This window comes from Palaemon carinicauda, chromosome 37, assembly GCF_036898095.1.
Source record: "Palaemon carinicauda isolate YSFRI2023 chromosome 37, ASM3689809v2, whole genome shotgun sequence".
NCBI classification, from domain to species: Eukaryota; Metazoa; Arthropoda; class Malacostraca; order Decapoda; family Palaemonidae; genus Palaemon; species Palaemon carinicauda.
In genome coordinates, this window is record NC_090761.1 from 55,085,017 (window position 1) to 55,101,846 (window position 16,830).

A 16,830-nucleotide genomic window follows, 5' to 3' on the forward strand; every position below is an offset into this window, starting at 1 on the left:
GCTCCCAAGTTCAGGGGAGAAGCAATGTCGTACGACAAATGGGTTCGAGAGGCTTTAATCAGCGAACAGACGTTCCCTCCGTGGTATCGGGCGTATCTACCCAAGATCGCTCCTACCTAACTAAGACGAGAGAGCCCATTTATACCTCGTCTTCGGAAGGTGTTTCTCGCAAGAAACCCTGGACCAAGGTCTCACGACCGTTAAAACGCAAGTCGGTCCCTTCAGCCACTGGGTCAGTTCGGACTCGCTGCCGTCATCCGATGACTGCTCACCGCCTAAGAGAGGCAAAGCGGTACCGCTTCGGACAGTAACCCCGTCTGTCGCCACACCTGCTCCCGTAGACCCTAAGTGGTCTCTACTGCAAGACATGCAGTCTAAACTGACGTCTCTGATGCAGGACTTTCGTGCGGAGAAGGTTGCTGCCGCACCAGCTAGTGCAGTACCTAGCCTACAACCTTCCACACGATCGGTTGTGCGTCCGGTGGACGCTGAGGTAACCTTCTCACGCACACCAGTTGAGAGAGTTCCTCCTCCCATGCGTTCCAGTGTGATCTGCCAGCCGCATGTTGACGTGAAGAGACGCTCGGAGGTTGCCGTTGACGTTCCGGAGGTTCAACAACCGTCAGAGTTGCTTTGTTTTGACGCGGTGCGTCAACCTCCGCAACCCAGTGTGATTTCCACTGCGCACCCACATCAGTCCAGACAGTCTGGAGTAGACGCTGTGCGTCCCCGCGCTGCCATGGTTGTTCCCAGCTCACAGACTGGGCAGCAGTTCCATGACGTTGCGTCCGGCTCAGTCACGCATGCACCCGTGCGACCGGACTCAGCGAACCAGCCGTTACCCACTCCGTTGCCGTTTCCTCATCAGTTGTCGGATGAGGAACTTTCTGATGATGATGGTGCTGCACACATAGATGAACCACTATCAGATTTGGACGAGCCTAAGTCTACTCAACCCTCTTTGGATTTTAGAAAAGTTTTGGCCATCTTCAAAGAGTTGTTTCCGGACCAGTTTGTTTCTGTGGCTCCTCGTTCTCCGCCGTCTGAGTTTGTGTTAGGCATGCCGTCTACCACTCCTGCCTTTACTAGACTCGTCCAAGAGAGCTTTGCGGGTGATAGGAGAATGGTTGCAGTCTAAGAAGAGTTTAGCAAAGACAGCCTTTGCGTTTCCCCCTGCTAGACTCTCTTCTAGATCGAGCGTCTGGTATGCCACGGGAGAAGTTCTCGGCTTGGGAGTTCCTGCCTCTGCCCAGGGCGACTTCTCAAGTCTTGTAGACTCTCCCCGCCGCCTTGCCATGAGACGCTCAAAGATATGTTGGTCATATTCGGACCTGGACCACCTTTTGAAAGGTATCTTTAGGGCCTTCGAAGTTTTTAACTTCTAAGACTGGTGTCTAGGAGCCCTTAGCAGAAAGACCTCTCCGACAGAGAAAGAGACTTCCTTGCTCATTATGTCCTGCATGGACAAGGCCGTACGTGATGGGTCTAATGAGCTTGCTGCATCATTTGTGTCCGGAGTCCTTAAAAAGCGTGAAAACCTATGCTCTTTCCTTTCAGCTGGAGTTACACAGTGCCAGAGATCTGAGCTTCTCTTTGCTCCTCTTTCCAAGTGCCTTTTTCCAGAAGCCCTGATTAAGGAAATAGCCGCTTCATTGGTGCAGAAGGACACTCATGATCTTGTTGCGTCCTCCGCTCGCAAAGCTCCCCCTTTGCCTACCTTGTCAGCTAGACCAAGGATGGACACTCCAGCGTCCCGTTTTATTCCGCCCTTTCGTGGCAGAGCCTCCAGCAGAGGAGGTGCTCGTGCCGAAGGGAAACGAGGAAAGAAGAAAGGATCCAAGTCCTTTAAGGGCAGAGTCTGACTGCCCGCATCTTCAGACAGCAGTGGGAGCCAGACTCAAGAACTTCTGGCAGACCTGGGAGAAGAGAGGCGCAGATGCACAATCTGTGAAGTTGCTCAGAGAGGGGTACAAGATCCCTTTTGTACGGAAACCCCCTCTAGCAACGTCTTCCATCGATCTCTCTCCCAGGTACAGAGAGGAAGACAAGAGAAGAGCCTTGAAACAGGAAGTGTCTCTTTTACTAGAGAAGGGAGCGGTGGTCAAAGTCTCGGACCTTCAATCTCCGGGATTCTACAACCGACTCTTCTTGGTGCCAAAGAAGACAGGAGGGTGGAGGCCGGTGCTATACGTCAGTGCTCTGAATGTCTTTGTCACAAAGCAGACGTTTTCCATGGAGACCACAAAGTCAGTCTTAGCAGCGGTCAGAAGGGAAGACTGGATGGTCTCTTTAGACCTAAGGGACGCCTACTTCCACGTCCCCATCCACCCGGACTCCCAACCTTTTCTGAGATTCGTTTTCGAAAAGGTTGTCTACCAGTTTCAAGCCCTGTGCTTTGGCCTAAGCACAGCTCCTCTTGTGTTTACGAGGCTGATGAGGAATGTAGCCAAATTCCTTCATTTAGCGGACATCCGAGCCTCCCTCTATTTGGACGACTGGCTTCTCAGAGCTTCTTCCAGTCGTCGCTGTCTGAAGGATCTAAGGTGGACTCTAGATCTGACCAAGGAATTGGGTCTCCTTGTCAATATGGAAAAGTCACAACTGATCCCATCCCAAACTATTGTGTATTTAGGGATGGAGATTCACAGTCTAGCTTTTCGGGCTTTTCCGTCGGCCCCCAGAATAAGCCAAGCCCAGTTATGCATCCAGAACATGCTGAAGAAGGAACAATGCTCAGTCAGGAAGTGGATGAGTCTGGTAGGGACGCTATCATCCCTGGAACAATTTGTGTCATTAGGAAGACTACACCTCCGTCCTCTTCAATACCATCTAGCTTTTCACTGGAAAAAGGACAAGACGCTAGAAGCGGTCTCGATCCCCATTTCCGAAAAGATGAAGTCTTGCCTGACTTGGTGGAAGGACAGTATCAACCTAAGAGAGGGTCTTCCCCTGGCTGTTCAGACTCCCAACCTCGTTCTCTTCTCGGACGCATCGGACGTAGGCTGGGGCGCGACATTAGACGGTCGGGAATGTTCGGGACTGTGGAACTCGAGTCAAAGGATCATGCATATCAACTGCAAGGAGCTGCTGGCAGTACATCTGGCCTTGAAAAGCTTCAGGTCTCTCCTTCGAGGCAAAGTGGTGGAAGTGAACTCGGACAACACCACTGCCTTGGCGTACATCTCCAAGCAAGGAGGGACCCACTCATTGACGTTGTACGAGATCGCAAGGGACCTGCTCATCTGGTCAAAAGGTCAAAACATATCACTAGTAACGAGGTTCATCCAAGGCAACTTGAATGTCATGGCAGATTGTCTCAGTCGGAAAGGGCAAGTAATTCCAACGGAATGGACCCTCCACAAGGACGTGTGCAAGAGGCTTTGGGCCACTTGGGGCCAACCAACCATAGATCTCTTTGCAACCTCGATGACCAAGAGGCTCCCAATATATTGCTCACCAGTCCCAGACCCAGCAGCAATACATATAGATGCCTTTCTCCTAGATTGGTCGCATCTAGATCTATACGCATTCCCACCGTTCAAGATTGTCAACAAGGTACTGCAGAAGTTCGCCTCTCACGAAGGGACAAGGTTGACGCTAGTTGCTCCCCTCTGGCCCGCGAGAGAATGGTTCACCGAGGTACTTCGATGACTAGTAGACGTTCCCAGAAGTCTTCCTCTAAGGGTGGACCTTCTACGTCAGCCACACGTAAAGAAGGTACACCAAAGCCTCCACGCTCTTCGTCTGACTGCCTTCAGACTATCGAAAGACTCTCGAGAGCTAGAGGCTTTTCGAAGGAGGCAGCCAGTGCGATTGCTAGAGCAAGGAGAACATCCACCCTTAGAGTCTACCAATCGAAGTGGGAAGTCTTCCAAAACTGGTGCAAGTCAGTCTCTTGTTTCCTCGACCAGTACCTCTGTAGCTCAAATAGCTGACTTTCTCCTATACCTGAGAAAAGGACGATCTCTTTCAGCTCCCACTATCAAGGGCTACAGAAGCATGTTGGCATCGGTCTTCCGGCATAGAGGCTTAGATCTTTCCAACAATAAAGATCTTCAGGACCTCCTTAGGTCTTTTGAGACCACGAAGGAGCGTCGTTTGGTTACACCTGGTTGGAATTTAGACGTGGTACTAAGATTCCTCATGTCAGACAGGTTTGAGCCGCTACAATCAGCCTCCCTGAAAGATCTCACCTTAAAGACACTTTTCCTGGTATGCTTAGCCACAGCTAAAAGAGTCAGTGAGATTCATGCCTTCAGCAAGAACATCGGATTTTCGTCAGAAAAAGCTACATGTTCGCTACATCTTGGTTTTCTAGCCAAAAATGAGCTGCCTTCTCGACCTTGGCCGAAATCGTTCGATATTCCCAGCTTATCGAATATGGTAGGCAATGAACTAGAAAGAGTCTTATGCCCTGTGAGAGCTCTTAAGTTCTATTTAAAGCGAACTAAACCGTTACGAGGCCAATCTGAAGCTTTATGGTGTTCAGTTAAGAAACCATCTTTGTCTATGTCAAAGAATGCTTTATCCTACTTTATCAGACTGTTAATACGAGAAGCTCATTCACATCTGAGTGAGGAAGACCAAGCATTGCTTAAGGTGAGGACACACGAAGTTAGAGCTGTCGCAACTTCCGTGGCCTTTAAGCAAAATAGATCTCTGCGAAGTATAATGGACGCAACCTATTGGAGAAGCAAGTCAGTGTTTCCGTCTTTTTATCTAAAGGATGTCCAGTCTCTTTACGAGGACTGCTACACACTGGGACCATTCATAGCAGCGAGTGCAGTAGTGGGTGAGGGCTCAACCACTACAATTCCCTAATTCCATACCCTTTTAATCTTTCTCTTGAAATGTTTTTATTGTTGTTTTTTGGGTTGTCCGGAAGGCTAAGAAGCCTTTCGCATCCTGGTTGATTTGGCGGGTGGTCAAAGTCATTTCTTGAGAGCGCCTAGATTAGGGGTTTTGATGAGGTCCTGTTGTATGGGTTGCAACCCTTGATACTTCAGATCCTAGGGGTTGATCAGCATCCTAAGAGGATCGCGAGGCTCCGTAAGGAAGACGTACTTAAAAGGCAGAGTAATTGTTCAAGTCGACTTCCTTACCAGGTACCTATTTATTTTGTTTTTGTTATTTTGATAACTTCTAAAATGAAATAAAAACTCTTAGCTCATAAAAGTGTAAACATATATTGCTGGTCTCTACCCACCCCCCTGGGTGTGAATCAGCTATATAATCACCGGCTAAGTTAAATATTGAAAAATGTTATTTTGATAATAAAATAAATTTTTGAATATACTTACCCGGTGATTATAAATTAAATGACCCTCCCTTCCTCCCCAATAGAGACGCAGTGGGACGAGGAGAAAATTGAGTCTTTGTTTACATTGAGTACTGGGTATCTGGACGACAGATGGCGCTGTTGGGCACACCCACAACCTGTGTAGCGATCGCTGGCGAGTTTTTACCGTAGAGTTGTCTGTCGAGCAACAGAGTTGCAGCTATATGATCACTGGGTAAGTATATTCAAAAATTTATTTTATTATCAAAATAACATTTTGGGTAGGCAAAACGAAAATGAACCGTAACTAGAGAGAAGGATCCAATGTAGTACTGTCTGGCCAGTCTAAGGACTCCATAACTTTCTGGCGGTAGTATCTCAACGGGTGGCTAGTGCCCTGGCCAACCTACTACCTATCATGTCACGTTTAAATCTTACACACACAAATTAATGTTATTGATGTTCATACAATGGCTTTTTTGGGGGGGTTGCGGGGCCTCTTGTTTGTGTACTATTCAGGTCTGAAATAAGAAATTAGTTTATTTTTTCATATCCTAGACGCTATCATTTTTAAAAGTAAAATACTAGAATGAGTTTTTAGTGTTATTGTTATTTTAAAGTACCCTGGGTTTTGCAAACTAATAATTCAGTGCACAGACTTTCTTGTTGGTAAGACTGTGATACCCTTATTAATATACACACAGTAAAAGGAAAGATATATCCTTTGTGGTCAACAGCTAAAGAGCTTTTGTTAATTGAAAGAAGAAAATTTGGCTAGCTTTATAGTTTGCCTCACAGCCCCTGTACTTGATGACAGCGCATGGTAGGACTAACTGGTGTTTATTATGATCAATACATCATTCTTATCTACACTTTCTATGGTAAGACTTTTTGAGGTTCTTAGCAGTTTCTATCAGTTATTGTGAAATGATGGCACTTTTTTGTCTGCTCATGGTGAACAAAGATTCAGCAAGATGCATCTATTAGAGGTCATCCAGGTTGAGGGTTATTGTTCACTTTTTCAGTTGCTGGATAGAGTAGAGGGGTACCTTGATTTCTTGCCTTTTTTGGGTTAGCCTAGATTAATGTATGGCATGGTAATTTTGCTAAGAGTTTAAGTGGATGTTTCCTCTCGTGTGGGGACTTATTCAATAAGATTTTTGTATTTTGATTTAGGTTCAAGAACTTTTCCTTCTTTTCTGTTGCTGTGTGATCAAATTCAAGAAGGTAAATTTCTTTTCTTTGTGATCAAATTCAAGAAGGTATAATTTTCTTTTTTATATAGTGATTAAGTTCAAGAAGGCAAAGTGTCCTTCATTTCAGTGTTAGGAGGTTCAAAAAGGCGGTTTTCTTTCCTCAGTGTATTCAAGTTCAATAAAATTTAATGTAGTGTTTTTGTAGGGCTTGGATTGAATTAAGGTGATTTATATGTAAAACTGCCCTCGTTATACAAAAAATCATGATATGTAAGCCGCTCTGGAACGAATTAAATATGTATCTAGAGGTATTACTATACAGTATGCTTATGATATCTAGACATTTTTATATGAACTTTCTCTATTCTATCTGCACATATCATTTGAATGTATAAGTTTTCCTAGCTTGAAGACAAAGATAGGACAATGCCCATATTTTTTGCCCTGTATAGAAAAGGGGATTTTAATAGCAGTTCAGAATCTATTTCTTTCCCTATTAGTACTGGATATGAATAGTAATAACTCTGGTTGCTTTGATTATTTTTAAAGCACTCTACAAGATTGCTTAACTATGCATTGTATTTAATTTTTGCTGTAGTTAGCTCATCGTAATCTGGATCCTTTTAAAGTAATGCCGAGATAGTATTTAGTTCTTGTGGATTTCATTGTCACACATGACATTAGAACATGCTTCAGAATTGAACATGATTGCCGTGTTGAAGTACAGTACTGTAGTTTATTTAATTTTTAAAAGGTAGTTCTATAGCATTGCAGTCTTTGTGGCTTTTCAAGTGTTGTATATTTGTGCTGTAAGCTGCTTTTTACCTGCATTTTGTTTAATTTCATGTCTTTTAGAGGAACAGAAGGAAGGTAAGATGATGATAGATAGCTGTAAACTTAGTGCTTGGATTTAGTTATTTTAAAGCGAGTGATTTTTTCTAGTTTTGGAAAATGGACTGTAGAACTGTATGAAAAATTGATGCAAAACAATTTTTATCATATAAACCCATTGGTCATAGATATGCCTAATATTTGTTTACTACAACCCCATTAATTTTTAAAAACTTTTCTTCCATGTAAGAAATCCTGGTTACACCAGCTTTAAGAATGGTGACGACAGTTAGTTGGTGGCTAATAATAATAGCTTCAGTTGGCTTTTGATTGCCAATCTGAAGTGTTGATGTGCTGAGATCATCTTCCATATTTAGGCAAACAACAGATTTTGTTTTCAGGATAGAGCGGAATGAAACAATTGTCCGTATGCGTTTGGGCATTAGCATTCTGGTGTTAAAATTGTTATCCACCTCAAATTCCCAACCAAAATTGACAGTATTGTGTTTTTACAATTGATTTGTATGTTAATAATAAATCAGTTTTGCACTATAGTAAATACCTTATTTTATTGGGGATTGCTGTACAGTATATAAAAATTTAGGCCATATACAGGATTTAGGATTACAGTATTTGTTAATCAAATGATTCATAGAAATTCAAAAATTAAACATAAAATATATGAACAATACATCTAAATTAAATGATAAAAATTTTGAAATTTTTATGTATGATCTTGGATCTAGTTCATTTGACATTCATAAACAATGCTCCATGGATATTTAATAGTGTCTTTCAAATTTATAAACATTTTTAATCATTCTTCAATCCATCTTCATAGGTTTTTAGTTTCTGCTGTGATTTGAGGCCATCTTTTGTTGAAAACTTTTTCGTAGTTTAAAGATGGATGTAATTGTGATGATTTAAGGAAGTGGTAAACAGATAGTGTTCATAGTCATTCAATGTCAAGTAATATGTCTTGAGCAAGAAAAGCAGTTTGTTTTAACAGAGATACAAAGCATTTGCTCTTTATTGTGGTCGTTAGTTTCAGGATGAGGAAAGGGGGTTCCAGTATAGATACATACATACTGTACATACATGCATATACCAAGGCACTTCCCCCAATTTTGGGGGGTAGCCGACATCAAACAAATGAAACAAAAAGGGGACCTCTCCTCTCTACGCTCCTCCCAGCCTGACAAGGGACTCAACCAAGTTCGGCTGGTACTGCTAGGGTGACACAGCCCACCCTCCCCCGTTATCCACCACAGATGAAGCTTCATAACACTGAATCCCCTACTGCTGCTACCTCTACGGTCATCCAAGGCACCGGAGGAAGCAGCAGGGCCTACCGGAACTGCGTCACAATCGCTCGCCATTCATTCTTATTTCTAGCACGCTCTCTTGCCTCTCTCACGTCTATCCTCCTATCACCCAGAGCTTTCTTTACTCCATCCATCCACCCAAACCTTGGCCTTCCTTTTGTATTTCTCCCATCAACTCTTGCATTTATCACCTTCTTTAGCAGACAGCCATTTTCTATACTCTCAACATGGCCAAACCACCTCAACACATTCATATCGACTCTAGCTGCTAATTCATTTCTTACATCCGTTCTCACCCTTACTACTTCGTTCCTAACCCTATCTACTCGATATACACCAGCCATACTCCTTAGACACTTCATCTCAGACACATTCAATTTCTGTCTCTCCGTCACTTTCATTCCCCACAACCTCCGATCCATACATCACAGTTGGTACAATCACTTTCTCATAACAGAACACTCTCTACATTCATGCGCAACCCTCATATTTTTTACTACTCCCTTAACTGCCCGAAACACTTTGCATCCTTCATTCACTCTCTGACGTACATCTGCTTCCACTCCACCATTTGCTGCAACAACAGACCCCAAGTACTTAAACTGATCCACCTCCTCAAGTAACTCTCCATTCAACATGACATTCAACCTCGCACCACCTCCCGTTCCTGAACATCTCATAACGTTACTCTTACCCACATTAACTCTCAACTTCCTTCTCTCACACACCCTTTCAAATTCTGTCACTAATCGTCCAAGTTTCTCTTCCTCGTCTGCAACCAGTACAGTATCATACGCAAACAAAAACTGAGTTACCTCCCATTCATGGTCATTCTCGTCTACCGGTTTCAAACCTTGTCCAAGCACTCGAGCATTCACCTCTCTCACCACTCCATCAGCATACAAGTTAAACAACCACGGCGACATCACACATCTCTGTCTCAGTCCCGCTCTCACCGGAAACCAATCGGTCACTTCATTTCCTATCCTAACACATGCTTTACTACCTTTGTAGAAACTTTTTACTGCTTGCAATAACCTTCCACCAACACCATTTAACCTCATCACATTCCACATTGCTTCCCTATCAACTCTGTCATATGCTTTCTCCAGTTCCATAAATGCAACATACACCACCTTACCTTTTGCTAAATATTTCTCTCATATCTGCCTAACTGTAAAAATCTGATTCATACAACCCCTACCTCTTCTAAAACCACCCTGTACTTCTAAGATTGCTTTTTTCTCTGTTTTATCCTTAATCCTATTAATCAGTACTCTACCATACACTTTTCCAACTACACTCAACAAACTAATACCCCTTGAATTACAACACTCATGCACATCTCCCTTACCCTTATATAGTGGTACAATACATGCACAAACCCAATCTACTGGTACCATTGACAACACAAAACACATATTAAACAATCTCACCAACCATTCAAGTAAAGTCACACCCCTTTCTTCAACTTTCAGCTCTCACACCATCCATACCAGATGCTTTTCCTACTCTTGTTTCATCTAGTGCTCTCCTCACTTCTCTCTTGTAATCGCTCTCTCTTTCTCATCTCCCATCACCGGCACCTCAACACCTGCAACAGCAGTTATATCTGCCTCCCTATTATCCTCAACATTCAGTAAACTTTCAAAATATTCCGCCCACCTTTTCCTTGCCTCCTCTCCTTTTAACAACCTTCAATTTCCATCTTTCTCTTTCTCTTCTATTCTTGAACCAGCCTTCCTTACTCTCTTCACTTCTTTCCAAAACTTCTTATTCTCTTCATATGAATGACCCAATCCCTGCCCCCACCTCAGGTCAACTGCCCTGTTTGCCTCACTTACCTTGCACTTTACTTCCACATTTTTCTCCCTACATCTTTCATACTTCTCTATAGTTATGGGGATATCTAATATTAATTGTACCGAACTTAAATTATGTAGTTTATAATCATTAGTGTACATATACTTCATTAATGTTTTGTAGAAGAAGGATGTTTGTTTCTATTTATCTTTTCCCATTTCACATACTGTAAGACCATTATTTTTCTTTGCACCATGTGCACATTCAGTCATTCAGTGGTCACTGTAGTGACAGTTATGAATCTGCTTCCTCCTGCTTTCACGATGTCCGTCTATCTTCATTATACAAGATTTTTGAGAACTAAGGAGTTTAATTCCTCACCCTTCATTCCATTTCTTGCATGGATGTATATGGAGGTATTACACATATGGCGCATTGAGTAACTGGACGTTATAAGATTCCTAGAAAAATTCTTGTCTCATTGGATCCCTTACAGTGATTGAGGATATTAACGGCAGTTTACTACAGTGCCTCCAAGAGTGATACAATGTTTGTGCATCGCTGGGTTAGTGTGTCAGTGTGATATAGGGCAGTGTTGTATTAGGGTAAATGTCCTTGCCCTCGGCAAGACATTTGAACTCTGGCGTAATTTTTCTCGGCAGCCCCATCATCCACCCTTCCTCTTTCATGAATTGATAGTGACTGGGGACAGAGGCGCTTGCCCAGAGGCACGCTCTCCCGTCTCCTCTCCCTAATTGCAACACCCATATGCACATAGTCACTTAAACTCTCTCATCTCGCCTAACCCGCTTCTTTATTTCACAAGCTCACATACGCATAACATTTCTAATTTTAACTATCCAAAGTGGTTTTTTTTTTTGTTTAAATACAGCAAATTGGATATTTTTCTGGCACTACTGATTTCAAGTTCTCATGCAGTACCAAACTCAAGATGGCTCAGTAAGAGGAACAGCTAATTGAGTTAATAGATCAGACACAGGATCTAACAGGTATGGTGGGAGACGAGGTACCAATGCACCTCCCCATAACTGGACTGCGGCACAGTGGAACCAAGCGAACACTTCTCCACTGGCGAAGGGTGGCAATTTCATTGAGGCAGGTTTGGTGGGTGGCATCTTCAAATGGTGAGGCATAGCAGTGAGGGAGAAGGCATAAGAAAGAGAGTCACTCTGATGGTCACCAGTTGTTCAAGAGAACCATTAAGTGATAACCGAGGTGAGGTGAATGCAATTAACTTTTTTCAACGGATCACGAGTGTCTTCTTCCGCAAGGTTTGTGTCCCACTCCGCTTACGAACTGGTGGAGGACCTCCATTTTCCAGCCAAGACTTCAAGCAATTCACTGACCACTGGGGAGTTCATCACATCATCACGTCTCCACATTACCCTCAGTCTGATGGTCAGGCAGAAGCTGCAGTGAAAGGTGTCATCAAGACTGCGCCATCTGGGAACATAGATTGTAAGGCCTTTGATAGAGGACTACTGAAGCTTCGCAACACACAACCCCCCTGGACGCTCTCTTGCACAGGTTCTCCATGGCCACCCTCGCTGCACTTGTGCTCCTGCCTACCTTTGGTCATTCACAGATGAGTAGGAAACTAAGACTGAAGATTAGGACTGTTGCCTACACTGACCAGGCCATGAGCCTTTATAGTTAACATTCCCGCCCTCTACCCAAGCTCACCATCGGTCAACGAGTCAGGATACAGAACATCACGACGCCTATTTTGGACAAGGTTGGCATCGTGATGGGCTGCGGAATGTCAAAGACAATACAAAGTGTGCCTTCCTTGTGGTCACGTATGGATTGGAAAGCGAAGAAATTTATGTCTAGTAGCTAACATGAGTATTTTTGACATCCATATTTTGTCATATCAATATTACATAGGAAGCCTTTGCTTTTAGTAATGTAAATCTGATACTAACCAACCAAGTATATACCCTAGATAATAAGACTTTGCACAATACTGTGCTGAATAATGTAAAAAAAAATTTTAACTGACATGAATACCCATCAAGGAAAGGAATACCAGCTTATGCAAATTTGTATTGTATTTTGTAACACAAGACAACTATCTCCTAGTTTATAGGGACCCTCTGGTGGTAAAATTCTCTCATAAATTCATAAGCACATGACAACCCCTGTGCACTAGTATATTCTTGTAGATCCTGAGAGAATATTATTTATTTTTATGACAGAATCACTGTACAGTTTTAAATTCCCCATAGTTTCAGGTTCCGAGTTGGTAGGTAGGCAAACAATTATCCAGATACTGGGAAAACGGTTATGGTGTTCAAGCATTTACCCACGCTAGTTTCCAACAGACACAAAGATGCTGAACTTAAAACAACTTTATTCTTATAAGTACAGAGCACTTACAAATACTGGTAGGGGCAGTAGAAGGGTGCAAAATACACAATAGCTAGTTAAAACAGTAGACGTCTGTAAATAAAGAGTACAGTAATCAATTTACAAGAGTAACTTTCTTTGGTTGCTTCTGTGAGCTCGTGGATCCAACTGATTTCCTATCCTGCGGCTCGAACTTTTAACCTATTTTCTGTTTAAATTTTACAACTGTTTACATTTCGAAAAAATCATACATACAGAATTAATTTCATGAAATTAAGAAAATAAACAATTGCAAATAAAATAAAAAAAAAATTTTCCTCTAACATTTTCATAATTTTTTTTTTTTTTTTTTTTTTTTTGTAATTTCAACGGAAACTATAAATTCTCTACAACCTGTATAAAATCTCCAGTTTGGAGAAATGAGTTGAATAGTCATTCCCATTGCTGCCTCATGCGGTATCTGTCATAAAGAGTAAGATAGTTGTCTTATGGCATATGCAGAAATTGAAATTTGCACTTAAATACAAAAATATTGTTTTATTGGAAATTATCTTCTACAAGACCCTCCAGTCAACAATCTTAAAAATGTTCTGCTTTTAGCCCTTTTGAGTTACTAATACAAAGTCTGTGAAGGCCTCTCCTTGACTGGAGACCTGACTTATTATATCTGTGAAGTCATGATAAGGAATTCTTCTTTTCTGTCTTTTTAGATGTTTTTTATTTGTAAAATTTCAAGTTTTTATCTATCAATAAGACAAAAATTATTTATGCTTATGGATTAGTTTGGTTTAACTATTTGTATAAAAGTTACAGATAAATACAGTATATCTGTAAGGTTAAAATTTAGTTGTGTTATTTTTTAGCTTATATTGTTAATGAAGACTTTTTTCCTCTTAGTCAAGATCTTTTTTTGGAGCTGCTATACCCACTAGCACTGTATGTAGTATATTTTTACTGAACCTTTCAGAGATACCCAACCTACGAAATTGCCGGAGGTTAGAAAAGCACTTGTATTTGGCTTCAACTTCCCAGGACGGGGAAATCCATCAATGGAAGCTATTGAGAACATGAAGCCCTTGCTACAACTCGTATTCCACTTGACTGACAAACTTCGCAGGTTTAAGCTCAGTAAGGAGGTATGGTTATGTTTCATGTTGTATCATATGAATCTAGGTTAGTTTATGAAAAAGAATGTACAGTATAAGGTTATACCTAATTAGAAAAAAACAATTGTTAAATCTGAGAAACAGTATTTAGATTACTTTCATATATGAAAATGTTGCTTATAATTGTTCAAGCAGATGACAGATATAAGAAAAAATGGTAAAATGTTTATTATTGTCACCATAGAAAGCAGAATACATTGCTGTCTTTTTATCAATTAGGGTAAATCAAAAGCAGAGAAAAACCGATGTCGTGTTGAGGAGGCATTCCTAAAGGCTACGCATGCTGCTCGAGCTGAGATGGCACAAGCAAGAAGGGAGCAAAAGAAAAGGGAAGACAGAGAAAAGATGCTTGAGGTAATGTTACTTGGTTAAACTTGAGATATGTGCTTTTAATATTTAAGGTTTCTCAAAGGAAAGGAGGAGATTTTGTGTTGAGGTTGCTAAATCTTGGCAATATGATAGTATTCCTCTGTTTGTTATAACAAGATGTTGCATAATTCTGTACTGTAGTTTCAGACATTAATAAAAATCATAATTTGTTTTTACAATACAATAGATATTTTCAGTGGCCATATTTTGATAATGCTATTTTGGGGTACTGTAAAAGAAAAATAGAAGGGAGGGAAACTAACACCAAAATACTGTACTGACATAACCAGTTAGACAAATTCCGTGTCATTAGTATATTATTATAGTGTGTTTCACAACACTTTATGGTTGTGAATATATATAGTCTTAACCTGGTTCAGCGGCCATAAATGAGAGAGCATGTAGTAATAAATCCAATCACTTCCATGCTACAGTTATACTTGCAATTACTTAAAACGAGTAAACCTTATGGTATTTATATTTTTGATACAGATACAAACCCTTGTCCCTTAAATAAAGGTGTAAAAACAGCTAGTAGCTGGAAATCAATAAATTTCTTTGCTTTCTAAAATAAATATAACAAATTATATATGAAAATTGGGAATAATCAGGGACCAATGGAAAGACTACAAATTATAAAAACTCCAGTACTGTTATTTGCTCAGTGGCTATCTTGAAGCTGCTTAATTTTGTGTATGGGGTTTTTAAAAGTTGGATTTTATATTCTTTCTTAGAGCAAGCATTCTTTTAAACAAAATTATTACGAAGCTAACGAGAAATAAAGTTGCCCGATAATGCAAAAACACTTAATTTAGAAAAATCTATTGTGACAGTTATCACCATCTGAGCATAATGTGCATTATAACTTTACAGATTGATGATCCTGATAAACAACGGAAATGGGAAGAGAGAGAACAGCGGCGTCAAATGAAACGACGTGCACCTAAGATGAAACAACTCAAGGTAAGAAAATTGTCCTTATTGATGCAATGGTATCAATTACTCATGAAATAATTTTGTTTATAGTTTTTTTTAACCATATGTTTGTTGCCACTAGGATTGATAGCACTTAACATAACGTTTTATGCAGGTTATGTAATGTTATTCCTCTTTTATTATGAATTTTGAAAAAGTCATAAGAAAAGAGTCAAGGACAGTAACTACAAAGTAATTATTGTGATAAACGAGGCAATTCTGGCTTTGAATCAGCTTCCTTATATAAATAAGTTCTGTTGAGAAATCATACGAAGATGTTTTTTCAATTGGTCTAGGCATGATCTCAATTCTACTAATGAAAGACCAACTTTAAATATAGAGTTGGTGGGAGGATTGAACCTAGTTATCTCGAGTTTCTTTGGTTATGAAGATCCCAGACTTTTCTGTTTGCAGAGACTTTGCAGGAAGAATAGGGAGCAACTCTAGATTTTTAAAATCTTTCAGGGAAATGAACTTTGAAGAAGTCAACTCTGTATATCAGTTGCTTGGAGCTACTAGTTATATTCATACCAGGAACCACTAGTTGTAAGGAAGACAGTAGATGTGTTTTCAGAAAATACGACAGCACTATCCTGTATCCATAACCAAGGTTGTAAAAGGTCTTCCTCCCTCTACCTTATTCCCGAGTTTCTGTGATCTTGGAAAAATTAGAGAGGGATAACCCTTTTTACTCTCTTTATTTCAGGAAAATTGAACATCTTAAAAGACCAACTAAGCAGGAAGTCAGATTCTTCTAAAGGAATATTCTCAACTGATTGTAGACTTGTTTGCAACATCACTAAACAGGTAGATTCCCTGTTACAAGACTGGTCGAATCACTCTTTCGCCATGATTCATCAGGTGATAAACAAGCTCAGGGTTTTCTCAAACAACAGGATGATGCAAATAGCCCCATTCTGGACACAGAGACCGGTTTATAGATCTGTGGTCTCTTATTGGAGTGTCCAAGAAGATTACTGTAGAAAGCCAGTCTGCTCACATTACTAATTTCAAAGGCAGTTTGTCCAAACCCACACATGCCACACTAACTGCATGTAAGACTATCCATCATATTCGCAGAAACAAGGGTTTTTGCAGCCTTCTAGACTGTCTGTCATAGGTTCTAAAAGACAGTCTACCAATTATCTTTATCAGAGACAATTTAATGTTTATTTTGTTGGTACATATCTAGGAATGTATCAATGACTAGAAGTAGCTTGGATGATATTGCTAAATTTTTAAGTTTTCTTTTTAGAAAAGAAACTTTCAGCTTCAGCCACTAAGGTATTTTGATCCATGCTTAATTCTGTACTGAAGCATCTAGGATTAGATCTGTCCATTTCAGGTATAGCAGATGGATTTATATCTTTCATTATTGAAAAGACTCAAGTAGTTGTGATGTAGTATTTGAAAGGTTTAACTTTTGAACCTTCGGAAAATATTTTTCCTAATTATCTCTCAAATAAGACACTTCTGCAATTTTTGAAAATGGATGGAATTATTTCATCAGATAACAG

General features: G+C 40.7%; 1 protein-coding gene across 2 annotated transcripts in view; it reads left to right on the plus strand.

The window, feature by feature from the left end:
- LOC137629688 (PAT complex subunit CCDC47) overlaps window positions 1-16,830 on the plus strand; it is a 40,074-nt gene that overhangs the window by 14,851 nt on the left and 8,393 nt on the right. For both annotated transcript variants that reach the window (XM_068361245.1, XM_068361244.1), the window contains exons 8-10: window positions 13,771-13,939; window positions 14,189-14,323; window positions 15,212-15,301. In XM_068361245.1, the coding sequence (XP_068217346.1) occupies window positions 13,771-13,939; window positions 14,189-14,323; window positions 15,212-15,301 (394 nt within the window). The remainder of the gene's footprint in view (window positions 1-13,770; window positions 13,940-14,188; window positions 14,324-15,211; window positions 15,302-16,830) is intronic.